The sequence below is a fragment of the Centroberyx affinis genome, unplaced genomic scaffold, assembly GCF_046629955.1.
Source record: "Centroberyx affinis isolate AG114_WGS23_722 - 3 ecotype Tasmania unplaced genomic scaffold, CSIRO-AGI_Caff_v1 ptg001010l_1, whole genome shotgun sequence".
Classification (NCBI taxonomy): Eukaryota; Metazoa; Chordata; class Actinopteri; order Beryciformes; family Berycidae; genus Centroberyx; species Centroberyx affinis.
Window position 1 is genome coordinate 43331 of NW_027279573.1, and position 27617 is coordinate 70947.

Here is a 27617-nt window from a genome sequence, read left to right on the forward strand (position 1 = left end):
TCTACACAACCTCTCTGAGGACTTGGGGAAGTTCTGTTATGTACGAAGAGATCCATGGTGCTGCACACATACTATAGCCCTCCTGCGTAATGTAAAACACATATCCATTGATGAATGCAAGTTGCTTGTTCTAAGATATAGGTCACTCTGGGGAAAATGTACTGTACATTAAGGGCTGATGTATAATTTAAGGTTGAATAATGCATGGATAATACAGCGCTGACTTCATCGCCACCTCTCACACCCAATGTCGAGAGGGGTGGTGTTCTTTTAAAAGGCCACTAGGTGGCAATGTTGCTCTACCGTTGAGGTTGTGTTGACATGGCCGTTGCAAGAGAAAGAGAGGGATAGAGAGAGGGAGAAAGACAGAAAGGAGGAGAGGGCTTTTTTTGCTCTTTACGTAGCCCCCTCATGTAGCCTGGCAGCTAGAAGGCATCTCACCCTCACCCTCTTTGTCCCAACAACTCCCAAAGTTAATGACTTCACGCATTACTGCAAATGGTGCTTGGTTTTTACATTAAGCCACAGACGTAATGAATACAGTAGTCCGCTGTTGCACTGTGGCTGTCCCGAGGTAAAGCTTTACGTTAAAGTATGTCCTAAAACTGATAGCCAGTGGAGCAGTGAGGGGGATAACGATGTAGCCAATGCTTCGGTGATGATGGTCAGGGCCAAGCTGCCTTGTCAGTATGCAGCCGGCGTGCGTGTGTGCTTGTAAAGCTGCTGACACGCTCGTCTTTACCTGGCCACATCACCAATAATTGGCCACCGGAATATCAGTCACAGCCCGGCCCCTGCCAGACACACCCGAGCCACAGTCTGGCCGTTAAAGATATCTTAACAGCTCTCTCAAAGATTTTCAGTGTCCTACAAGGTCCCCGTTTGGCTATTATCGTCATCAGACAAACCCTGACATTTTCCAAAACATCGCCTCAATCTTTGGGCAGGTCTAGAGACTCATAAAAAACACATAGTGGGTCTCTCTGAGCGTTAGTAAAGCTGGTAACACCAGGGATCAATCCACAGAAGGGAAAGAGAGGGGAGAGGGAGAGAGAGACAGACAGAGAGAGAGAGAGCGAGAGAGAGTGGGAGACAGAGGGGTGTGTGTGTGTGTGTGTGTGTGTGTGTGTGTGTGAAGGATTTCTGGTGAGTCAGACACTCTTCCTCCCACGCGCTAGCATGAATCAATAACCAGCTAGCTTCCCTGCTCTGCCTCGCCTTCCTTCCTGGGTCGGGGAGGAGGTGCACTCTCAGGCCGGCCAGTGTGGTGCCAGAGGTCCAGGGGAAGAGCTGACCTCTGACCCCTAACCAGCAGACGGCTCCAGGAAGAGGGTAAACTCATACAATAACATAGGAACACTCAGTGACCGAAGATGCCCTCTGACTGAGGTGCTAAGTGCACTTAGTGTACCAGCTATCAGCTAATAGGACTGGGCATTAAATCCTCAGACAAAACAGACAGCCACTGTGATTAGTCTCTCGATGCATGTAGACATGTAAAGACTAGTAAAGCCTTTTAGAAGAGACAGCGACTGTTTATATTAATGGCTATGAATAAGGGTTGAGGACTGAGTAGAAAAAACAAAAAACAGGAATGCATGGTATTGAATGTGGTTGGTCCGACACTCACACATGGGCTTGAGCTGGCCAATCAGCTCCTCCTTGGTCCACTTGGCCCACTCCTTCTTGTCCGTGTTGATGGAGCACAGGATCGGACCACATGGTTTCCCACAATCCTCGATGGCCGGAACATTCAAATAGTGGACAAGCACGATATCAGGGTTCTGTGGGGGGGATGGAGAGAGAAAGAGGTCAGACATGATGGCATGATAGATAGTTCAGGGTGGACATGGAGGGTTTTCTTGGAGATACAACAACAAAGAGTGGTAGTGACACATAGAAACTGTGGCTCAGCTGTGAGGGCTTTTGTGTGGAACATCCCAGCTGGAGGGTGAGAAGTGAAATGTTGCTAGACTAGAAACACTGCATGGTAGCCTTCACACAGAGTACTGAGGAAGAGAGGCACAACACAAAACACAACCAGGACTCAGAATAAATATGGACCAGAACGAGGCAAAAATCTCATTCATTATGTGAGTATCTGTATCTCTAAATGTGTGTGTGTGTGTGTGGTTAGGTGTGTGCATGCGTGTGTGTGCTTGTGTATGCATACATATGTGTGTGCATGTGTGTGATAATTACCGTGTGCTCATGTAACACACTTATGGCATTTTGTCAAGTCCTCCCACATGGTGAGTTGATGCCCTCAATTAACTCTGCCTGTATTTACCGAGTCAAAATTCAACAATTTGCCGCCTGCAAATTGTTACTGAGTTACCTCGGCAAATTCCCTAAATTGACAGCTTATGAATAATAGGTGGCGTTTAAAGGAACGTTGTGCTGGTGTGAATAACATCAATTCGGTTCTGTAATCATGAATAGCTTTGATTAGAGAGCATAGCAAACAGTCACACGAGGAACGTTCCCGCTTCACTCCTTATCGCCTCCCATTTATTATAAACATGCAATTGCCACTAAGCCCACACAAACTTAACACGCATTTTTCTATACAATAGCCGCCTACAAATACACACACAATACAAATAAATGCTGCATTGATTAAAACAGACCTGTAGACGGGCACAGGTATATATGGAAGGAAAACTGTAATCAGATGGATGGGCACACATAAGCACACGCACATACACACACATACACATACACACACACACACAAACACACACACATATACACACACATACACACATGCATGCATGCACGCCCACCTAACCAAGATACAAGAATCGACAAACCAACAAAGACCTTGATAGAGAAAAATGCCGTGACAACATGTGCGTGACTGCAGTTTGAAGCTTCATCAGTACTAAGTGGCAAATAAATCAAGGTGCTGCTAGGTCTGTGCTCCCTCTGAGTGTGTTCCATTAATCTGGGACCATGCCCCCCCCCCCCCCCTCTCCCCCTCTCCTTCTCCCCTTTCATCAGACAGGGATGGGGTTGGGGGCAACAGAGGATTTTTAAACCTACGTCCTACATAGGAATCTATAATCCACCTGAATGCAACAGGACCCATCCTACTATATGCATCTGATTTTGTTAGATAGACAAGGATGGAATGATCAAATAACATTGATCCACAGAGCCAATTAGGCTACCACTCTGAAAGAATCTGGATCCCAATCATACCAGCAAAACCCCCCCCCCTTCTCTGATCTGTCTGGGGTGTTTATGCTGGGCTGTCAGCTCTGTAGTGGACAGTGGGGAGAGCTGGATGGTAAGCCGGGCTTATGTAAAGCAGTCTCAGGAGGACAGATGACCCCCCTCTTCCCCCCACCCCACCACCACCGCAACCACCACCAGAAGCTGGAGCTGGACATTACAGCGTGTTATCTCACTGCTTTTCCCTGTCCCCTGTCATTGGAGCAGACACGCTGGGCGACGGCTTCTGCCCTGTTTAGATGGCGACAGGGCAGGCGAGTGTGTGATGCCCCCAGATGGCATCACCAGCTGTGGCAATAGCTGAGAGATGCCCTCAATCTTTAGCTAGAATGAGAGGGGCGAATACGGACGGCTTCAATCGCTGATGCACGCACACGCATGTATGTGGATGAATGGGTGTAGGCCGAATGAGTATGCATACACACACTCAGACACTCAAACACACACACACACATTCAAACACACACAAAATCACACTCACACATGCACAAACATAGAAGCTCACAAATACACAAGACTACACATGCATACACACAGTAAGCAAGGACAAACTCATTAACATACTGTAACAGACGCATAGTAGTCACAAGACACACAAGGGTTAGTACAATACAATCACACACATGGTTACGCACAATCTCCTCCTTCCGACACCCACACTCCCAGCTGTTTCCTACAGTATCTTTACACACATTAACACACAAGGACTCACGCACACACGCAAAACACAAAGGAAAAGACCATGTGGCAGTCTTACAGCTCATCCAAACACAAGTAATCTGTGTAGCTGTGGTTTACTATTATGAATCTGCTATCAGTTGTAAATCCAGGAGGGAGCCAGAGGCGTATGACGTCTGGAACTTTCTCTCCCTCTCCCCTTTCTCTCTTTCCCTCTCCTTACTTTACAACACATTTAGCAGCTCTCTCCCCACTCAGGCCCGCCTCCACTCTGAGAGCAAAACAACACAATGAAAATGTAAAGCGTCACATAAATCTATCAGGATGGTAATTTAATTTAATTTCCTGCTGGCTGCTTTCTTTTTCCACAGTGTAATATCAGGACTTGGTTCTCAAGGAGTGGGGAAAAAAGGGCTGAGGGGGAACTTTTTGCCTGGATACTATTTTCTAGAGAAAATGAGATCTCATTAACTTATTGATTAATTGTGTAATGTAGTCTTTTGGTTGTTTTTTCACTTGTTTCCCATGTGGGTCTCAGGGCTGCTTTCCAGCCTCACTTCCGCAGTGGAAGGGGAGACTGGGATACGGTTGCAGGAGCCTGTGGTGTGCATGTGTGTGTGCGTGTGTGTGTGAGCATGACTGTGTAACTCTGTGTATCTGCATGTACACTGTATTTGTGTGTGTGAGAGTGAGTGGGTGCACTTGAGGGTGTGCGCTTGAGCATGTAAGTGAATACAAGTCAGTGTGTTTCTGGGCTACATATTAGCTAGATCTGTATGCCTGTGTGCCAACCATTCACATGTTAAGGCCTCATAAAGCACGGTATGTATTCTATGCGTGTATAATGTAGCGTGTCTCCAGCCAGCGTTTTGATGTTGCTGTGTTGTGTTAATGTTTACTGCGCCTCCCTAGAACAGATGGATAGATGTTGAGCTAATTACTAGCAGAGTCTTGGGGAGTCAGCCATGGGGGCGGAAGGCCTGCTGAGTGGGTGGTGGAGCGCCTTCCTGCCCCTCCTTCCACCACTCACACACACACTTACAAACACAAATACATGAGCGCACACAGAGGCATGCGTGCACACATAAATGAACACACACAAAAGCTCATGCGCACACACACACACACACAGCCAAATAGACTGCACACACACATACACACACGTGCATGTGCGCATATGCGGTGCAAGACATCGCCATCGCTACCGGAGGATAAAGGTGCTGTTGTAGCCAGGCAACAGGTTTCTCTGGCACCCACGCATTCAGAGGCAGCCAGTGCTCCTACGTACTCTCGGTGACTGGCTACCTCGCCCCAAAGTCATACACCATGTTCTCAACCAGAGGACAGGGAGGGAGAGAGAGAGAGACTCACTAATGGAGCTGAAGACACAGATATAGCTAGATGTTGGTGCTGGAGATGGATACGGTGACCTACTGTGCTATGCTGCACTGTGAGGCAGGGCATGTGTACGTTGAGCTGCAGCTCTAATGAGATGAAACTATCTGAGGCTGGAGCGCGGGGCTTGTCCACTGGTGGGAGATGGTATGAGTGGTCATGTAATGTGTCCGCCGTCTTGTTAAGTCCCGGTGACCCTGCCACAAACCTGCCGCCCTCTCTGCGAATTTCCATGTAGCCGCTACACCGACTGGCATAGCACTACGGCTCATTAAAAGACAGAGAGAGAGAGAGACAGAGAGGCAAAGACAGAGTTCAACATAGAGATAGAGAGATAGAGAGACAGAGAGACAGAGAGAGAGGGGAGGTGAATGAGAGAGACAGCTCTCATATTGCCAGGCAGCCAGCTTTGCTCCGTGGTTGTGCTGTAGTAGGCCTCGCTTTCACGACCCGCGCACAGGAGCGATAAGAACACCATTAACATGAAAGGATCTTAATTAAGAGGGGATGCTTCATGGGACGTGGATGAGCCGAGGAGTGGAGGGGGAAACCTTGTTCCTCCCTGATAAAATAACCCACACGGAGGAACGGGGGCTTCAAAGCCTGTCGTACCGAAGCAGAGAGTGGAGCAGACAGGGGCTCAGTCTGGGGAAAGCCCCCCCCCCCCCTCCTCTGAGGAGGGAATGGGGAAAATAAGCAAAGGAGGAGAGGAATGAGACAGGGAGAGCTTCACAGGCAAAGCCTGACTCCAGTCCTTCAGGAGAGAATTGAACTAGCAGACTACAGGGATATCCATTTCAGTGCAAAATATCATGAAAGCGGGAGCAGTCAATTGTTTTGTCACAAACATTCAGCATCAAGGCATAAATACAGAGGGGAGGTGTATGTGTTTGTGTATTGGCAACTGTGTGCATATGTGTGTCTTTATGTGTTTGTGTCTGCCTACATTAAATTATAAATAGCATGTGAATATGAGTGTCTGGAGGCAGATTTCTGTATGTTGGTTGGCGTACGTGTACATCAGTATGCATGCAGCATGAGTGCAATGAGCTGTGGGGAGTGTGTGTTTGAATGCATCTGCTATTGTGGCTGCTTATTCTTTATGCTGTCTGTGTGTGCTTCTGTGGGCACTGCGTATGAGAATTTGTGGTGTGCATACAGGTTTGTGCACGTGTACGGTAGTTCATGCGTGCGCGTGTGTGTGTGTACATGCACACGTGTAGGCATGTATGTGTCTGTGCCGTGGTCCGGTGAACGGGTACGAGAGGTGATTAAGGCCCTGCTCTCTGGGCTGTGCTGGGGCAGTTGCCCTGGCAGTGGCATGGTGATGGATGGCATGGGGTGCCCGTCATTAGGCAGCCTCCTGGCCCCTGGCACTGAGGTTGCGCTCTTAAACGCAGCCCTCCCCCGCCTGTCCCCGAACACCGCTGCTCATTTCAAGGTCAACTGCCTCTGTGGTGCTGTAAGTTCACCTCCACGAGGCACAAGACTTCTTCCTTTTGTTTGGAACCTTTATCGCTCACTGCCAAAGGGTGTGTTTTGGAGTGTGGGGGCGGTTGGCTGATGCCTTGCCTCGCGCAGACACACAAAAGCGCGCGCACACACACACACACACACATACACAAACACACATACCGAGGTAAACAAAACCCCACGTCAAACCCTCCCAAAAAGGCAGCAAACAGCCTGGAGCTCCTGTCTAGGTAGCGGAGGAGTCCCATATCTGAACCTGCTTTCCCCTCTCTGTCTCTGGGTCCTCTATGACAAACCCTTTGTTTAAATGTTCCCAGTTTAGAATACAGACGCTCTAATTGGGGTGTCTGGAGTCAGCGCTCAACTTAACTGCTACAGTTCATCCTCTACTGTGCCCGGCTCTCCACCGATTACACCGCCGCCTGAGTGCCAAGCTAAACCGATGCCCAGGGTGGGTACCAATCCAGGGGTGAGAGCCAGTTTAGGGAGGGTTTCTTACTGTGAATTGCCTCAATCATCTCTGTCCAAGGTCTGCGAGAAAGATGGCAGAGCGGTCGGCGCAGCGGGAGATGTGCTGGTTTGGGGAAGATTCATACCCCACCTCCTTACCTCTACTACCTAGCGTACTGGCTGGGAGATATGAAAGGCAGAACTTGGAACTTTTGAGGAACAGGAAGAGGCCAGCATGTTTGAGCGTGTTTCAGAGGAAGCCAGGGGCTGAGGCCTGTGATGTTTAATTCAGTAGCACATAATCACTCCGATGGAGTCGAGAGCGGGGCTTTAAATAACTCAGCTTAGAGGGGCAGAACTGTTCCACTCTGGGTGGGGGAATGCATGTGAGTGTGTGTGTGTGTGTGTGTGTGTGTGTGTGTGTGTGTGTGTGTGCGTGTGCATGTGTAGATATGTGTGTTTCTGCATGTCTGTGAGTGTGTATCCAAGAGAGTGCTCCTCTATTTCTGTGTGTGGCTCCTCCCTGCGTTGAAATATTTTATCCGTGCAAAGCACCATTGTAAAAGGTGGAGTGTGTTTGTTGCTGTGCCAAGCGTCTGCATGCATTACAATAAAAGTGCAAAAGGCCAGTATTCAGCGGCTGAATACGGAAGAGCATTCTGGATGCCAAGCAGGCAGGCAGTAAGTCAGGCAGTAAGCCGGGCAGTGAGGCAGCGAGGCCCCTTTAGCTGCCACAACTCAACTCACAGTTTACAGCCTACTTATTCATCCTAAGGCCCTCGCAGAGCACACTACCCTCTCCATTAGTTGTGGTGGTCCCCTGTGAGAGGCTACGCTGCCCAGGGGCAGGCTGGGAAAGGGCCATCAGGAGCCCATCCGTCTGCCATAATGGCCTTGGCCGAGCCCGTGGCACTGATCCTAATATTCAGTGGCCATCCAGGTGACACCGAGTCACACTGGAACAAAAGGAGGGAGAGGAAGTCACCGAGCCCTCTCAGACCCAGGGAGGATTTAACCACGCGCTCTCTCTCTTCATGGTTCTTTTCTTTTGTTTCTGCCTCACAGTAACCTCTCAACCTCTGCCTTTCTCTCATTCTTTTCCACTTGCTTGCTCTCTCGTTTTCATCTCTTCCTCCTAGGGCATAGTGCAATTCATTTGGAGGAGGAAAACAGAGCTAATGCCACCCCCCCACGCACCCCCCACCCCTTTTCTCTTCTGCTCCCTCTCCCTTTCATATCAGTGCTCAGTCTGATTTGTTTGTGTGCGTCGTCTTTCTCCCTGTGCCAGTCGACAAGGCGTGCTATTTATGTGCCTCTGCCCGTGTCTGTGAGCGAATCAGGACTTCACAGGAGCAGCCAGGGGAGAGAGATGTGCTGGTGCATTTCTAAACAGGGAGTCACGGGGAGGACTGATGTGTGTCCAGCAGCAAGACAGTCCAACCTGGCCGCTATCTGCCTCCGCAATGGCCCACTGAACAACAATAGATAACACCAGTTGTCAACATCAACAACAACAACAACAACAACAACGGTTGAGGATGTAACAGGAAACAAACAGACCCACTCACGCAGAGCATGCATATACATTTTGTATATGCACATAGCTGTGTGTACCACACGTGCATCGAGGCACACACACACACAATCATAACAACAACTGCCACAGGACTGCTGAGCCTGTGTGCTCTGTCAAACATGGTGAGGGGCTCATTATTATTACTGTGCTGGATACTGGAGCAGCCCCAGAGCTCAGCTTGGCAAGACCTCTCTCTGGAGACACACACACCGGCCTCTACACACACACACACACACACACACACACACACACACACACACACACACACACACAAACACAAACACACACCATACAAATGGGTAATCAAACGTCTGCCCCTGGGAAAAAAAAAAAAAAAAAAAAGAAAACAAAAAAAAAACGCTCAAATGGTTTCCTAGCAACCAGTCGTGTGTATTGGGTCCGCATGAAAAATGAAAAATAAAGAGTGTGCGAGTGTGCGGTTGTGTGTGAGAGAGAATGAAAGAATGAGGTTGAGATAAACAGTGCATATTAGAAAGAGATAGAGGGGTTTATGGGGTGAAGTATGGAGTGGTCAGAGATAAGGGGTCGTGAGTGGGATATGAAAAGGTAATGAAGAGAGAAAGAGAAAAGGCGCCAACAGAACTCTGCCAATCTGATCGACAAACACTGGCACTTCCCCAGCCTCTCTACAGGGGCAGTGTTGACTGTGAGTTAACCCATGGAGCAGGTCCACGGACAGCTAAGGGCATGGGAACGGGCTGTCAAATCACAGCTCAGAGAGAGATCATCGCAGGGATAAATCAGTACCTTCCACCCTGATACAAATATGTAGCGGCACGGCAGGGGAGGGGATTATGGCAGAACCAAAGCATAGGCTTTAGAAAACGGCCCATCACATCAAGTTCAAATGTAAAACACAACGCCGTGTATCACGCCAAGTTCAAATGCAAAACACGATCCTGTGTACATGGGGGGTCGTGCTCTTCCAAAGTCACACAATCAGGTGAGAGTAGTGGTTTGTGAAATTGCTGCAGAGCGCTGTACAAAGACATTTAGGTGAATCTCTGGGGCTCTACAGAGTCGTTTCATCATTGCGGTACATTGTTTGTAACTGAGACACAACATGTGCCCTTTAAAAATGATTCAACTAAAAGACAGAGCTACATTTTCTTTTGTTTATCTGTGTGCGTGTGTGTGAAACGAGAGGAGGAAACTGGCGTGTAATAGTGTGCATGTGTGTTTCCGTAAGATACTAGACGTGTGTGATTGTGTGTGTGCGCGTGTTCGGTGCGTCTGTCTCCAAAACAGTGTGTGAGGTAGCGAGGAGCATGCTATCTCCAGCCAGCAGCTGCCACAGAGAGGCTTCCCAAAAACAAGCGCAGGGCCATGACAGAGACAGAGCGACCGCAGCCTTCTGGTGGCGTAATAGGAAATTAATTGAGACCATCAATATGGTATTAATCATTAAAGCACAGGTGCTGAGGTGGCACTTTGCTGACTGCTGTACTGTTGGCGGCGCTCGCATGCACACGCATTAAAAGTTTGACCCGCTGTTTGGCGAGAATGTGGGTGGGGAGGGAGAGATGAAGAGAAAGGCGAAGTAGAGAGAAGGGAAAATGAGAGGCGGGAAAACAGAGAAAGAATGGAAGTCTGCAGTCTCTCGATTTCCACACACACGGAGGCGTTGGGTGTTTTTTATACATGGTGATCCAAGGTCACTCTCGCTTTACTTTGAGTCTTCACCTCTTTTGAGCTCCCTCTGATGGCGACTAAATAGTGGGATGGAAATTTAATTGGAGTGGATATTCTGAAAGGCGTTCAAATCAGAAAATGTCGGGTAAAGTTGTGGAAATATTCATCTGCTCCCTTGGAAGCCATGTTTCTTATAACAACTAATCCTTTGTGGGGCAAAGCACAGTGAGGCGCAGAGTGCTGGTGTTAATCAGCCAAAGGAGAGCCAAATTGCAGCGACTACATTAAGCCGTTAAGCACACCACGTCTCCAAACTGTTGAAGGTGTCTCACTGAGATGAACGCTCCTCCTTATGAATAATACATCACACACACACATACACACACAGACTAAACCAGACAGATATGCATATGTGTGCACGTGCGTGTGCGTGGACACACACACACTCACACACACACACACGCACACACACACACACCTCTCTCTGGCTCTTGCTGCGACAGTGCGACAGCTGTGCGGGACGGGGGTTTGGTAGTGTGCAGCAGAGGTAGACAGGATGGTGCAGGTGAGCCGAACAGTGAGTTCAGGCTACAGGAACTCCACACCCAGTCCAAACCAACCCAAGACAAACCCTAATCTGGCACAGCGCATATCAAACAACCAGCCTCAACTAGCCTCCACAGGCTCTTTCTACCAAACCCTCAGCACCCCCAAGCCCCCGCCAGTGTTAAGGTTGAGCCCATGAAATGTTTATGAATCGGGAACTTTAGAAAAGATGAAGATTGATCTGGATTGGAAGGCAAATAAGATCGCCAAAGCCCAGAGTCAGCTGAAAAGCAGGCAGAGGGGAGGAGAGGGGGGGGAGAAAAAGAGAGCAAAAGGAGAAAATGCATTAACACAGGTCTGGCCCTGAGAGAGTGGAGAGAAATGAGTACTTCCTCTACACACACTGAATACTGGGGAGAGAACATGGACACACCAGCATGGCCAGCTGATTGATGCTTTGTGTGTGTGTGTGTGTGTGTGTGCGTGTGTGTGCGTGTGTTTGATCCTTTGTCTGACTGCCGCCTTGCCTTTAGACTCCCAGCTCTTGACTACTGACACTGTCCTTGGTCTGTGATGTGTTGGAAAGGCTGGGTGTGCCGAGCGATGCTGTCGATAAATAGCAGGTTCATTCAGGCTATTTGCTGGCCTAGATTTAAAATTCATAGGTTTGGCTTAGTGTAAGACAGCGGGTCTATGTCAGGAGACAAGGAAAGACATAAATGAAATTTCTGTTTCATGTCAAAAATCAAACAAATGGACATACATGACAAATAGCCACAGGCACCGTCCAAGCAAGAAACATGGGGCTTCTGTGGGAGACCATGGGAGAATTTCAGGCCCTGGCTCTCTCTGTGGCACCGTCAGCTTTGATTTACGATGTCCAAGAGCGGAACAAAAGGGGAAATGATGTCATCAAATAGAGCATTCTTCAAAGGCCGGAGGAATGTGTATGTGTATGCATTAATGTGTGTACTTGTGTGTGTGTGTGTGTGTGCATAAGGGAGGGATGGAAGGATAAGGTCCTTTGATGTATCTCCCGACGGCCCTGGCCAGCTTGCAGGAGAGGAAGAGAGCAGAGGCCACCAGAGAGACGGGGCCCAAGCCCTAGGGCCCGTTCTCCCCCTCCTCCTCTCAGCCCGCCTTCCCCTCCTTCCTCTGATCAATACTGGGTCCTAATCACTATGGACAGTATGCTATTCCTCTCTTTCCCTCCTCCTCTCTCTCTCTCTCTCTTTTTTCTCCTCTCTCTCTCATGATTTTATAACTTCTACCCCTACTATACTACTGCTTGCTTCTTTATTGTGCCTACATTCTTCATTATATGCATATGCAGTTGTGTGTTTGTGTGTGTATGTGTTTGTGTGTGTGTGTGTGTGCGTGCGTGCGTGAGTGTGCACATACGTGTGCACATCTGCGCATGTGTTATTCACTTGCATTATGTCAGTGTTCCTATGCATACGTCTGAAAGGGAGTCAGTTTGAGTCTCTGTAAATGCGTGAACAGGCTTATGCAAGGCTGTTAAAATGTGTGCGTCTGTGTGTGTACAAAAAGATAACAGAAATATCCTTGAAAAAGCAACACCAACATAAACCCCAGTGAATTATGGGCAACGTGCATAAACTTGAATAATAACACATCCCCTCATTTCGGAGGCTTTATCCCAGTTATCTAATTGCCCGTGCGCTGTTTTTTTTTTTTTCTCTAATAAACTAATGAATGTGGCCGGATTCAGGCCTGGAACTCATATAGGCAGCAATAAGTAGCACTACTTTAAACCCCAAACTGCATCAGAACGCCTGAATAATTTGCAGGAGAAATAATTACAGGGCAGAAGAGCAGGCATCAATCCTGGAACACTGACAGAGCCCTCGCTGGAAACTACCTCACCCATAAGCCAAGGCTCCATTAGGTATTGTCTGGGGCCTACAGGCTAATTTGTTTGCATCAATAATACATTCAAAGGATTTATCTAACTTGCAAATGAGTGTTCATTTACTGGTCCAAGAGGCAGGGAGGAGAGGAGGCAGCAGGGGAGAAGGTGTGAAAGGCTAAAACAGCTGGTTGGGGCGCCGTGGCTATGTGGGACAGTGTTAACCCTTTGCCGGGCAGCAGGATGGTGGTCCATATCGACCAGTAAGTCAGTAGTATTCAGTAATTCTTGGTTCTGACATGCTTGGACGCCAGCCAGTGTTTATGTAGGGCAGAAACAGGCCAAGGTGCCGATGAGCAACCCTTGGAAAGGCATCAAGGGTGAAGCAGAGAGAGCCACCTCACGCCCACAACAGATTACCTGCTGCACCGAATATTCTCTGATCATATGCCAGATGACAAAATGACAAAGAGGTGTGTACGTGCACGTCTCCGCTAGGAGATGGGGATGTAGCGATAGCGAGACATAGGCTGTCCTGTGTGTGTGTGTGGGGGGGGGGGGCACTGGCATCCCCGCAGTCTTTGATCTCTGTGCCATGCTGCCGTCCACAGGCGGTACCAGGACGCTCAGAGGGGAGAGGAGTTGAGAGAAGAGGGGGGAGGAAAAGATGAGAGTTATAAAGAGAGAGGCAGAGAGAGAGAGAGAGAGAGAGAGAGAGACAGAGAGAGAGAGAGAGAGAGAGAGAGAGAGAGAGAGAGAGAGAGAGAGAGAGAGAGAGAGAGAGAGTGATGGTAGAGAAAGATGGGAGAGGAGGAGGACGGGAGCTGGCCATGAACATATGCTGCCTCTCTGTGCCAAGCCCCACTGGCTCCAGCAGCCCACGCACACTGCTGCTGCTGCCGCCACTCCAGCCCTCTCCAACACCAACACCATGGCACTACTTAGTCAAACAAAGCTGGAGAGATGAATCTGGAGAGAGAGTCGGGGTCTCCCCAGCTCCAGCACTGCCAGCATAGGGCTGCTTGGCCTGGATAACACAGCCTGATTGCACACACACATACAGCACTGGAACACAGTGGCTTTCAGCTGTTTGGCTAGCCACCCCAAAAACAACTCGTGACACTCCTGATGTGGGCGAGCACATCACACTGTGATACCAGACACTGATTTTTATATTCTCTTTTTGGGCTAATTCACTTGATTAATTATTGGATTAATCACTTTCATTTTGATTCACTTTGATTAATTATTGCCAGCGCCGGCTAAATATTCATTATCTCACAAAAAAACATTTATGCCAAGAATCTAAAGCGGAGTAATATGTTTCAATATTTAAAAAAGACAAAAAAAATCCACATTCTTTAAATAACCTTGCAACACTGTGAAATAATTTCACAACCTCCCATAACCTCTCATGGGTCCGGGGTCCCAAATCCCCAGGTTGAGAACCACCGCTTGTTGATAGAACAGATGAAGCAAACACACAGAGGTTCCCAAAGTGGGGCCTCCAGGGGGCTGCAGGGGGTCTCCAGCAAAATGAGAAATAGTTTAATTCACTACCATTTCACATAGCAATTTTGATCATGGGTTTCACTCTCCCCACTATTGCTATCACCAACACTGTGTGTGTGTGTGTGTGTGTGTGTGAGAGAGAGAGAGAGAGAGTACTGTGGTTACTGGCACTGTGATGGCTCGATGTAGTGCAAACCTAAAGGTATCATTAACTCAAACACTTACAGTCTAGTAGGTTGAACTCAGTGCTCATTACTTAAACATTTTATAAGAGCAAGATTTCATTCATGGAGAGGTCACATCTACTAATATTTTTATGCCACACCTAATAAGATTTTTAAGTTATATAATTTATGTATGAAATATTTTGGGTAATGAGACTCTTACATTACTTGAACCTCTGCAGTGCAGCTAGGGGGTTCCAAAAAAAAAAAACGTTTCAAATAATGACTGACCATCTATTTGACTTTACTATGCGGTTAAGGGGAAGGAGGGCGGGAGGGAGGGGAGGGAAGGTGGGATGTGAATGGTGTTGGACCAGTGCTGAACATGGCTCCCCGCTGGGACTCAAACCAAGGGCAAAAATAAATAAAAAATCTGCAGGAAAACATCCACAGCACTGATTCAAATTGCTTGCTAACACACACGCACACACACAGATGAACAGACACCCACACATACATGCATAAACATGCAGACAGTCAAATAGCCCCACACACCTACACACACACATTAAAACACAGCACATACACACAGCTGTGGACACACACAGGAACGCACACACACGCACACACACGCACACACACGCACACAAACGCACACACACACCCACACCCTCAGACGCTCCGATATATAATAACAAATGCTTGTATAACACAGAAATCAAATTCAGGGTTCATCTTGCAATCTGAGCCTCGAAAACTCAATTCCCCCTCTGCTGTCTAGCCGCCTCACGTTCCACGCCTTTTCCATGTGAACGAATGGGGTCAGTATCGTCACATAAACATCATCCTCTGCTCTCTCCTCCTCTCCCCCTCTCGGTGAATGGATGCTGAGCACTGGTGCATATCTACGCAGGGATGGCAAGGGCACCGAGGAGAGAAAATCAATACTATATCTCACCACTAAGCACAATCCCAACCAAAAGCAGCTGGAGTTTGCAGGTTGCTCCATAAACTGGACGGCTTCATCTGGCTGGCCGCTGTGTCGGTGGATTGCTACAGTAATGCACTACAGCACAATGGCCCGGGCCAGAGCCTGCCAGACACGGAGATACATACACACACGCACACACACATACACACACACAGACAAACAGCATGCTCCCAGGGGCTGGGGAATAGCAGCAGCAATGAGAAAAACTCTCATGAGGCAGGAACGGGGTTGACAAACACACTCCCCCCTCCTTCTCAACCAAGGAAAAGCACCTCTGGACCATTTTAGCCCACCCTTTCTGTGGGCTCACACACTCACACTCACACACACACACACACACACACACCCACACACACACACAGGCATGCACATATGCACACACACACACAAATACATAGAAATACACATGCACTCACCATACCCACACATATAAACGCGCAGACAAGGGCCCTTAAAATACCTGGTCTAAAAATAGCAGGCGGGAAGCGGGAAGCGGGACTGAGGCTATTATTATTGCACACACGTCCTGCCTAGTCCCACCAAGGAAAGGGAAGAGACTAATGATTTTCCTGGTGCAAGCAATTAAAAAACTATTTGTCACCTGCCAGGCTGCGTATGACGTTAGGGGCCTTGGCAGAGGACCACAGAGTAACTCCACATACACATAATGTACACACACACACACACAGGCGCACACACACAAGTGGGCTGCAGCATAGCAAGCGGTCCAGAGGCAGAAATGGGAAAGGAAGCGGAGGGAGGAGAAGGTGGAAAACGAGGCAAGAAGAGAGGAAGTAGCGCTTTAGGAAGGGGAACAGAGTTGGGTGAGCAGCTGATTTATCCGGACAGGTTAATACCAGGCCAGACAGCGCCTCAGACAGCGCACTGCCATCAGGAAGTCATGTAATATTTAGAGTCCAGCCAATGAAAGCCATTCTCCTGCTGCGGGGCTCCTGGCTAAAATAGGAATGTATATCCCCCCTCCCTCTAGCAATAGTAGGATAGCGAAGAGAGAGGGGCCAGCTCCCTGCCATCCATATCATCTCTCTCTCTCTCTCTCTCTCTCTCTCTCTCTCTCTCTCTCCCCTGGAGAACAACAGTCTGAGGCATGCGGGTTCACATCGACATTCATTTCAACTGAATTGCTGCAATCCCTGCTGTATGTGTCTAAATGGTTTAAGGAATTTTAGCACACTAAGAAAAAAGAATGAAATCGTATTTCACTGCAAATCAACATTTTAATATTATTGAGCAGCTCCCCGATAGTTTAGCTCTGCTACAGTTTCTGCGGTCTGTATTAGGAGGGAAACCTTGTAAACACTAGGGGGAGATGACTGATGATACGCAGGGGGTCGCGGGGGAGGTCAGGTGTTTTGTAGCTGAGTTGCCCCCCCCCCCCCTTTAGGAGCAGAGGAGGTCTATCAAGGGTAGGGAAGGGCCAGTCCAGGGGCTCTCAGGCTATTTAACACCTCCCACTCTTCACAGGAGGCCAATATTGGGCTCTGGGGCCCTGGGAGACATACTATATATATTGGGAGGAGGCAGTAAATAATGTTAAGACGAGTGTTATGTCTCCCTTGCACTATGCAGTCCCCCCCCCCCACCACATCCAGCTTCAAGCACACACTCGGCTGCAGTAATTTACGAGGCAGCTCGTTAACGTTGGGTGATTTGCACTGCTCGTTTGCACCCGCTCATCTCTACCGAATGATATCATCTTCTACCTCTAATCTTCTAGCTCTAATCCCCCACTCCCAAAGCACCCCCACCCCTCCCACCCCTTGTCTCTTCCCCTCCCTCCATCCCTCCTCTCCTACCCTCTCGGTTTTGCTGCTCTCTTCTCTCTTTCTCGCCCCTCCTCCTCTCAATCTCTGTGTCTTCTCAGGTTTGCGTGGGTGAGTTTTGGGATGGAAGGAGCAGGTAGACAGAGATAGGAGCGGAGCCGCCCCACTGAAGGGTGTGTATGTGTGTGTGCGTGTGTTCAATATGACATCAATCCAGATCGAAAAAGACTAAAAGAAGTCTGGTTTGACTCTGTAGCTTTATGTGCCCTTGTAGTTACTTTTCCACTGCCCCCCACTGAGAGAGAATGAGAGCGGGCCAAAGAAAGAGATTTTCTCTCAAAACTAGCAGAGGGGAGAAAGCTCAGCAATCCTGGCGAGAGATAGTGGCAGAGAGAAATAAAGAACGAGAGAAGGGAGGGGTGGCGGGGTCAGAACAGAGAGAGAATGCAGGCGAGAAAGAAAAAAGGAGGACAGGGAGAAAGACAACACATAGACAGAAACAATGTTAACAGAGAATGTTATTGACAATTAGGGAAATAAATGGCTTGGTTTTTTATCTATAATAAAAGACCTTTGTGGCTCCCAGTACTTTACTATTCACCTCTCCTAGTAGATTAATTCAACCCCAATGGCCCAATATTCTTCTCCACAGCCAGTCCCTTGTGTCTTCATCCCTCACCCACAGAGAAATCAGCCTATCCCAGACCAGATGCAGCCAACACCCTTAGATGGAGACAGATTTTCACAATGAAATTGCCAATTATAGAAATTGCAATCAGAGCTGTTGGTTTGTATGTTGATGAGTGGTAGCTGGTTAGAGGGGAATTGCGATCGATATCTGACTGAATGGGGAGTGAATGACTATATTACTACTGCGTTCATCCGACCTCCCCGCTCCTCTTCTCCTCTATCCTTTACAAACACTCTTCCCCTGTCTTCCTCCCTTCCCTCCATCCTTTCCACCCCCGTCTCATCTTTCCCTCTATGACACATCCAAGTGATCGTGTCGGGATGTCAGCCCTCATCCACGGCTAATTGGGGCTCAGAGGAGTAATCAGGGCAGGACAAATCGGACAGTTCTGGTCATTAGCTGTGACCAGTGTTCTCTGGGATGCTGGGATATGCGCGCACGCTACCGCCATCGCGCCCCAGCCTGCGCGCTGACACGGGCAGACCCGCGGCTTGACATGGGCGGGGGGCAAAGGGACAGGCATGGTGCAGGACAGAGGCTGGGCGTGGTGCCAGTACTGCTCTGTAGGGGGCCCTATTGATCTCCTCTGCTCTCTGACACACACAGGCAGGAAGTAAACACCACACAGCATGGCTGGCGGAGACACTCTGCACCGGGACTCTCTCACTGCTTAACATGGGAGAGGCATAAAGGGACTGCTGGGAGACGACACTGAGGGTCAAACCAAATCAGAATCATGGGGTATCATAATATTATACAACAAGCTAGCTCTGCTATAGCCTCTTTAATCTATAAGCTCGTCTTCATCAGTGAGAGAATCAGATATCTGCTTTCTGTTTTAGGTGGCGGGCCAATTCTGTGCTGTTCTGTCCTGACCTGTGATAAGACTGGTTATGTGTGTGTGAGCAGGACTAACAGGATAAGACATAAAATATCGGTTTCTATAACAATCCTGGAAGTCACAAAATGTCCACACGTCGACAGCTGCTGCTTCTGGTAGCGTTGGGCATGACTCCGGAGCTGGATGAATGTCAGTTCGCCTCATTGGCAGAGCCTTAACCTTTCAGGATAACTGAATAATTTAAGCACCACCTACCTGTTGTGGGCCTCTGCCTCTCTGTCTGGGCTCTGCCCGGTTATGAGGCTGCATGAGTCTATGGCCACGCACGCCTCTTCAGCCGCAGAGTGAAAATGGCAAGACGAATGCGGCGGGGTATTTGTGATAATTGGCCGTGCTGGTGGGCTGGGGCGACGGGCCTGGAGAAAAGGTCGCAAGCACTGAGGAACAGATCAGTCTGCCAGGAGGAGAGGAGGCGCTGTGTGCCTCTGGGGTCTAGATCAACTTCTGTCTCTCTCTCTCTCATCGTACAGGGAGAGAGCGCTCCAGCAGGGGACCAGAGGACGGGGGCCGTTAATTAAGCACCGCGCTAACCTTCAATTTATTTAGAGGTCAGAAGCCCCAGTGTCACTGTTTTGGGCAGAGTGCAAGAGCTAACTCACAGCTATCTCTTTTCTCTCTGAGTGGAAACAGAGAGAAACAGAGGAGAGCAGAGGACAGAGAAGAAGAAAAGTGAGATTTGGGAGTAGGAGGCATTTGAATGTTCATGAGCGCAGAGGATGGAGAGGGTTACTGTCAGAGGCACTGAGAGCTGTGTGTGTGTGTGACTGCGCAGAAGGAGGAGAGGAAGAGGAGATGAGGGGAGCCACAGGGACATGGCTCACACCCCGACATGCTCGTGAAGCAGCTGTTCTCCTCATGGCGGAGAGAGCGGGGGCCTGCCAGTAGCAGCATGCTGCCGAGAGCGCCGTGGTCTCCCACCGCACAGCAGAAACACGACGGCATAGTCTGGCATACACACAGACAGTACAGACAGACACACACACACACAAAGACATGCATGCGCACACATAGACATATACACAGATACACACACGTACACACACGTATGCACGCACCCACCCACACATGCAGGCCCATGTGCACGCATGCACGCGCAAACACACACACACACACACACACACACACTACACTGACACCCATTTTCCTGCCAGTCCAGTGTTGATTTTCTGAGTTGAACAGTAATGTCAGACGGTGGAGTCAAATCCATATAAATCTGATCTCATACACTGTAGAGCTGAGGTGCATTTCTATTTGATACAAACAACAGCCTGCATAGCTAAAGGCAATTATATTTCTACTGCCTCCGTTTGCCCTGAGGTTGTAGACAGCCAGTCAAAACCTAGCCAGGTTTCCCTGCCTCTCTACCTTCTCAGTGAAATCAACGGAGCAGTGCCCAGCCTCATCCATGATTTATCTCAGTGAAATATTCATTACTTAGCCTTGCATAGTCTGGACGTATCTGATGTGAATCTGGACCTGACAGCTCTGCTCCGTCATCACACATCACCTGGGCCACTCTGACTCCGGCACCTGTCTCCCAGTGCTCAACACAGAGGCAACTAAACTGATCCGAACGAATAGAGGACTCTGGTAGATATAAAGGATCCATCTGTCTGCCTTTAGCCTGCAGGCATGTCCGCTCTGGGTCTACAGCTATCCAGCTTGCACACCGACCCACGACGGTACACCACAGCAAAGGGGCTGCTCAACTTTTCCCATTCAATTAGCTGGAGAGAGAGGCCTCTCCCCTGACTGGTGCCGAGGCATGAAGATGAGTACATGTGTTGGGCCTGGCGTGTGATCTGCTGACAGGATTGGCCAGGTGTATTGATCTTTGGAGTTTGATTGGTGGGCTTGTTATGAGAGGTGAATAGCACGGGAGTTCAAAGGCTCTGGGTGGTGTTTGATACATCCACACAGCCAAAAAAAAGTAAAAAAAAAAAAAGCCTCTGATGTGGGGAGAGTAAAACAGAGCAGGGTTTCAGCACCATGGACAGCACTGCAACGCATTAGCTTACACTGTTTCTCCATAATCACACAGTTATCACTCTGTGCTTGTCCACTCAAGTAAGCTGTCAATTATTCCACAAATTAAAATTACTGAAATACTGTGTAATAGGGCTGGAATGATCACAGGAACAACAGTGACTACTCATTTTTGCTACAAACCAGTAATTCAAGTGGTTCCATTTTGGCTCAGTCATTAGACTCTGAAGGACTAATGTTGTAATAAGAAAAATGTAACCGCAATGAATAGTGATATTAATAATGTATTCATGTGAAACAGAGAGTGGGAGACAGTGGCCTAAGCTGAGCTAAGGTAAGAGGAAGAGAGCGATAGCTGTGAAGAAACAAGGTCGTCAGCATTCCCTCCCACCTTACTATTCATTTCATTATCTCATCCCTCTCTCCTCCTCTTTAAAGGAGAGAAAGCGGGAGAGGCTATTGACCCCTCTCTGTGTTCGTGGCAGGCGGCAGGACAAATGAAGTTTCCCCTCAGACCCCCTCCGTATTAATATCATAATTATCCCCACCTCTGTGCCCCCGCCGGCCAGCACAAACTCCGCTGTCTGATTTGATGGAGAGGCGCAGGCAGGGAATTACATTCGATTAGCACTAAACAAGAGAAGGGGACACGGAGCGATAGAATCAATCAGCGTGGTACCAGGACAGGCGAGATTCTCTGTGTCAATGTGTGTGCGTGAGTGTGTGTGAGTGTGAGTGTGTTTTTTGTGGTGGTGCTCTTGCACGCAGGAGATACCAGGGTGTGACGCTGTTTCAACATCATTATTCCCTCAGAGGCCCACTTTGCACGGCATCCATTGGAATGGGAACTTTTTTTTTGAGTGACAAACCACACAGTCTGCTCTGGGCAGCTCTCTGCCTCAGCTGCAATTTGGATTCATTGTTTGCAGCCCCAGATAATTGTGGCAGTACTTTTCTTCAGTCTCTGCCATTTGTGGGGATGGGCCAGACATTTTAAAGTGGTCTAATGCCATAGAGAGGTGGCGGGCGGCGTGGCGGGGATGAGCAGATTGAGAGTGAGAGGTGAAAAGAACAAAAGAAAATGAGTGGAGTGAGAGAAGACCCCCCTCGCAGGTCTTCATTCCTGTCCCCTGTCTCATTACCCAGGCTTTGACTCAATAAAGAGTGGATAAAGACTGGATAAAGAGGCATACACCCACAGGCTAAATCCCCCTCCCTAAAACACCTTTCCCCAATCTCTCTCTCTCTCGTTTGCTGTCTCCCTCTCTTTCTCTCTCTCGTGCGCGCACACACACACACACCTACACACACACACACACACGTACACACTGTCCCCTTTCTCTGTCTGTTTCTCTATTTTCACTCATTCTGCTGTACTTTTTCTGCTTCAAATCGCTAAATCCATCTTTCTCTCCAGTGCTCCCTTCAGTGTTTTCTGTTTTTTTAGCATAACTTTTAAAAGTCTGTGTCCATCTCACTCTCTCTCACTCTGGCACTCTGCCTCTCCCCTCTCTGTCCTCTGTGTTCCCTCCCTGTCTGTGCTGTGTAATAGGAGTTATTTTCATCCCTGTCTCTCAGTGACTGTGGCTGCTGGATGGCTGAATATTTACATTTTTCACTCACTGGTGACCTTTCCCTGTTGCCGCTCTGGGAGCTCCAGTCTCCTTGCTGCTCTGCTGTTGACAGACTACTGCCGGCAAATCTCATATGGACACAGCAAATGGTACACGGGGAGTCAGGGACAGAGGGTTGGGAGATTGGAGAGAGGGAGAGAGAGAGAGAGAGAGAGAGAGAGAGCAGGAGAGTCCGCTCTAACCAGGACTGTCTGTCAGTCGCCTGACTGGGAGCGGCTTGGAGAGACAGAGGTGCTGAAGGTCTATCTGCAGAGATATGGAGTAAAGTGGTGTAATCTTTTACCTCTGGTGTCATCGTGATTGTGGTTTCCTGTCAACACAGCTGCTCCTCAATAAACTGCCTGGAAAGAGATTTCAATCTGGGGTTCTGGGCTCGCTCGGCGGCAAAACAGAAAATACTTGATAGTAATTTTTTTTTTTTTTTTTGTGTTGGGCAGCAGACGCTACTTTTTTTTTTTTTTGAATGAGTGGATGTGTTAGCTGCACACCAGGGCCCTATGAGTCATGCTGAGTTAAATAAGGAGACCTCCTGAGCAGTAGGAGAGGAGGGGAGGTCAGGGCCGAGGGCTCGCTAACCAGGTGTTCTGCAGTAACAGGAAAGTAGAGTTGAGTCGGTGAACTCCTCAAAGTTTGACGGGTGTTTGCGTGTGTATCCTGGTAAACCGGGGGAGAGAGAGAGAGGGTGAAGGGGAAGGCTGCAGTTTTAAAAAGTGAGTGAGGGAGTGTGACCCCCCCTCGGCTCTCTCCCAGTTTACTGGGGGTGGGGCTGACTCCAGAAAACCCAACAAAAGATAACAACTTTCCCTAACAGGTGACAAATGGAAGCAGATTAAAGGGGCGAGGCGGCCTTAACCAACAGTACAAGAGCTTCCTCTCTTCATTCCCCATCCTCCAGCTCTGAACCTCAACACCTGCATCTGTGTTTGGGATGTTTCCGAATCCGAATACCATACTCGGCAGAGCACAAATTATGCGTTTGACACAACTATTTGCTCCTTCCAAATATTTTTCAGTATTATTCGGATGTTTTAATAGTATTCCTATAATGGTGGAGAAAACATTTTCAACCGAAAATACCCTGACTGGCTTTTCTCAGTTGAACTCAGATGAGAAGGGGGTGGGGTTTGTTTGTGCTCCAGAGTCAGTCTGCCAGTGTGGTTGTTAATGCCTGCGACACGCACAGAGCAGCAAGAGAGAGAGAGAGAGAGAGAGAGAGGAGAGAGAGAGAGAGAGAGAGAGAGAGAGAGAGAGAGTTGCTTGTTCATCGGCTTTTTGTTTGCTACGCGAAGAGTCCAATTATTTTGATTACTAATTTAGCATTGGTGAGGGCATTTTTTTCTCTCGCTTTTTCTTGTCCCGGGGGGTCTGATCCGCTCTGCTGATAGGCTTTGCAAGGGGGAGTTGGTTTGACTGGATGCGGATTAAGACTCTCTGTCCTCTGAGTCTGTTCGGTACAGCAGGATGTTGTGTCTCTCCATCACTCAACACTACTTGTATTCACAAAATACAACTTAGAGAAATTGGAGTAGGGGCACAGTAGCCAAAGATCTAAGCTATTCATCCCATTATTCATTCATTCATATGCAAATTCAATGAAAATCAGACGTAAAGTGAAAGAGACTTTTTAAAAAGAGGTTGATATAAAAACACCCATAAATATCTTTCGTACGTGTTCAGTGTTCCAGGATGGGAGTGGGATTCAGGTTATCCCTAACCTGATTTAACAAATATCTAATGAATAAACGTCTAGGTTGTTGTTTGTTAAATACAGCTGTTACTTCACTATTGTTTATAGGTCATTCTAAAACCATGAGTTTATGAGCTTAATGCTATAATATGCTCAAAAACAATGCTCAACAATAGCAATTTTTCCTTAATTACAAGGAAAAATAATAATTTGGTAGGTTGAACTAATACAGATACAAATGCACACATGTTCTGCGTGTGTGTGTGTGTTTGTGAGCTTTATGCACCTTTATATGTGTGTGCGTGGTTGTATGTATCAGGCAACTACCAAACGTAATGGCTGCCATGCTAAACGAGAATGATGAGATGTGTTGGGGAGGTGATCAAAGGACTATTTACAGCCACTCTGAGCCCGCGGACTTGACAACCTACTGTAAGCACACTATACTGTACAGTGGACCTCCTCCATCACGCTTTTACTGCCCATCACTGCAGCCGTTAGACAGGGGAGATGGCCAGGCTTTTAGCAGACTGAGATACCGCGCTCGTATTGGACGCCGTGTATGGGCAATGCCATCAGAAAACTGAACGACTGAGCAAGATAAGGGAAATGGAGGCCGGAGAGAGAAAGAGAGAAAGGGAGGGGGGAGGAGGGGGGAGTAGGCTGATGTCTGCCTGCTGGCTGTCAAGAGAAAATGCTGCCAATAAATGGAAACTGATATCACGTAACCCATTCAAGTTCTTGTGGACAGACAGAGTTTGAGAGTGAAACTAAAGTGTGGCCAACTCTAGAGGAAGAGAGGAGGAATTCTTACCTGGAGCAGCCAGTAGCACCTGCGGTGGAAGGTGGGGATGATGGAAGAGTGGACGTAGCAGCCATACAGACACTGGAAGGGAGACAGCAGACAGAGAGAGAGACAGAGAGAGAGAGAGAGAGAGAGAGAGAGAGAGAGCTTATGTTACACTACAGTAGAATACAGACAATAGGCTGACCTCTCTTCTGACTCTGACACATGTGACCTTTGAACCCCTGACCTCTCCCCTCCTTAGGGACACTCCCACACAAACCTGGCAGATGGCCAAGCTATTGTTCTCAGAAACAAAGACAGTGACCTGGAGAAAGGAGGCGGATGTGGACGGGGTTAACCAGTGAACCCCTCAGCACTGTCCCAGCATCACTGTACGACTCTTCTTCCCTTTCCTCCACTCTCATCCCGTCCTGCTCGGAGAGGGCCCCTGACAGAATGATTCAGGTGCTCCTGACTTAACCCCCCCTCCTCCCCCCATCACCCCGCAGGGCCGAGCCCGGCGCGTAACTAAAGCGCAGTGTTATTAATATCCTTATCGTAAACAGATAATACTGAGCCTGGGGGCTCGTTACCGTGGAGAGAGCCAGGCATGGCTGATAACGCCTCCCAGTATCTGGCAGAGGGGCCAGGAGCCATTTTTCACCAGCCAGCAGCAGCAGAGGCGCAGCACAGCAAAGCGCCGTGCAGCTCAACACAGGGCCAGGCGGGGGAGGAACAGGAGCGAGGCTGCACTTATCCCAAAACCCTCCCCTGCCCCTCTCTCCTCCTAAATCGTTCTCTCAGAGACCCACAGCCCCAGCTCCCAGGTGACCAAGAGAAATAGCCAGCCTGTTTTTGCTTGTTTACAGCAGCAACGAGAGTCTACAGCAAGTCCACCCCCTGCGCCCCCGCCTCACCAGCTAGGAAATAGACTGTGATTTTGTCCGATGCAATATTTGTGAAAGGTGAAGGTAGAGCGGATTGCTCTTAAGACAAGGAGCTCGGCTCTTTCAGGAATAAATCAAACAAGCAGGTCGGGAAGGTTCAGCTTCACCCCAATCCACTCTGGGATAACTGTTTGTTTAGAAAGCAGGAGAAATCACAGCCAGGGTGATACATATACTGTTAGTCAGGGTGTGCACACACGCATGCGCACGCGCACGTGCACCCACACCCACACCCACACCCACATACACACACACTCACACAGTCTCATTATTCAGCAGTTGGTGTGTTCGATAAGTTAAGGAGGGTTTCCTGGGGCTCTGTAGATGTGAATGGGTAGGAGGTGGGTGAGGGGGTGGGGGGCACGGGGAGGTTGGGCTACATTGCTTGGAGGACCCTGTGATAAATTAGAGCCTTGAAGTGTGTTATGTGTTCGTCTTGTTTAACTAAACCCTAGTTAAAAAGAGCAAGGCCTGCAGAGGAAGTGAGTCTGTATAAACACTCATTTGCCAACATCAAACAGTCTGATTAATTATACTAGAGTACCACAGCACAGCCACAGAGACTGGGCGGATGGCGAGAGACCCATCACATAGCTAAATAAAACAAACACATAACGCAGCCACACACATATATGCACGCATGCACAAGCACACACACACACACACACACACACACACACAAACGCACACACACAGCCACACACAGACATCCATAAGACCAAATCACAAACAACATAAGCCACATCAGGCTTGACTGTTTCCCCAGGTGTTCCATTGTTCCAATCACATCTATTGTGAATTGATTCCAATACTACCGAGCTCTGTATGTGAGAGTTTGAGATAGTGAAGGCATGCAGACTTCCTCCTGTTCTTATTGTTTTGCTGTACTGTCATCCATTACAGCTGTCTGAAATAGGATGTGTGCCTCCACCCACTCCCATAGCTCTGCCATCCATTACTCCACGCTGGCAACGGACAGACACTTCCTCCCACTCCCACAGTGCATCTAACATCACATTACTACAGTCAACTACAACCGCTACTGGCTCAAAATTTTCTACTGTGCAGTTTTCTAAGTATTTACGTCATGAGCAATACTCTTTTGAAGGATTAGGCATTTTGTGATGCTAGATAACGGGCTGCATGGAGAATATTAGGGATTAAACTGTGTATTTCATTGCCACCATATACAGATTTGTGAATGGCACAAGTGTTACAGTTTTGTCTGTTCAATGTTTGCCTTTAATAAACTGTAATTCTAATACCAAAACTGATTTAACTGTAATCACACATCAATTTGCAGTGCACATACAAAAGGGCAGACTTGTAAATGCTACTTGCGCACCAAATAAACATGTTGTCTTGTTAATTCTGATTACGGAGAGATTATTGATATATCACCATTAATGCTGCTCTAGCCTAAAGCGCCGGGCCCACTGAGAGATGGCTGTGGTGTGGCTGTGAGGCTGTGTGCAGTTGGCTGGGGCTGAGGCATGCTCCTCAGGATTGACAGGTGGGCCGGTGCAACAGGCCTTTGTGACTAGGGGGACTGGGGAGTGAATAAATTAGCCCCCAGGCTGCTTTTCTCTGCCTCTGTTTACTCCATTTCCCAACCACACAAAGCAGCGTGCCAGACACAAACAAGCGGCTTAAAG

At 48.5% G+C, this 27617-nt stretch overlaps 1 protein-coding gene across 1 annotated transcript in view; it reads right to left on the bottom strand.

The window, feature by feature from the left end:
- camta1a (calmodulin binding transcription activator 1a) overlaps positions 1-27617 on the bottom strand; it is a 121040-nt gene that overhangs the window by 31018 nt on the left and 62405 nt on the right. The window contains exons 3-4 of the mRNA XM_071522618.1: positions 25043-25114; positions 1631-1784 (exon numbers count right to left, since the gene is read on the bottom strand). Coding sequence (XP_071378719.1) covers positions 1631-1784; positions 25043-25114 — 226 coding nt within the window. The remainder of the gene's footprint in view (positions 1-1630; positions 1785-25042; positions 25115-27617) is intronic.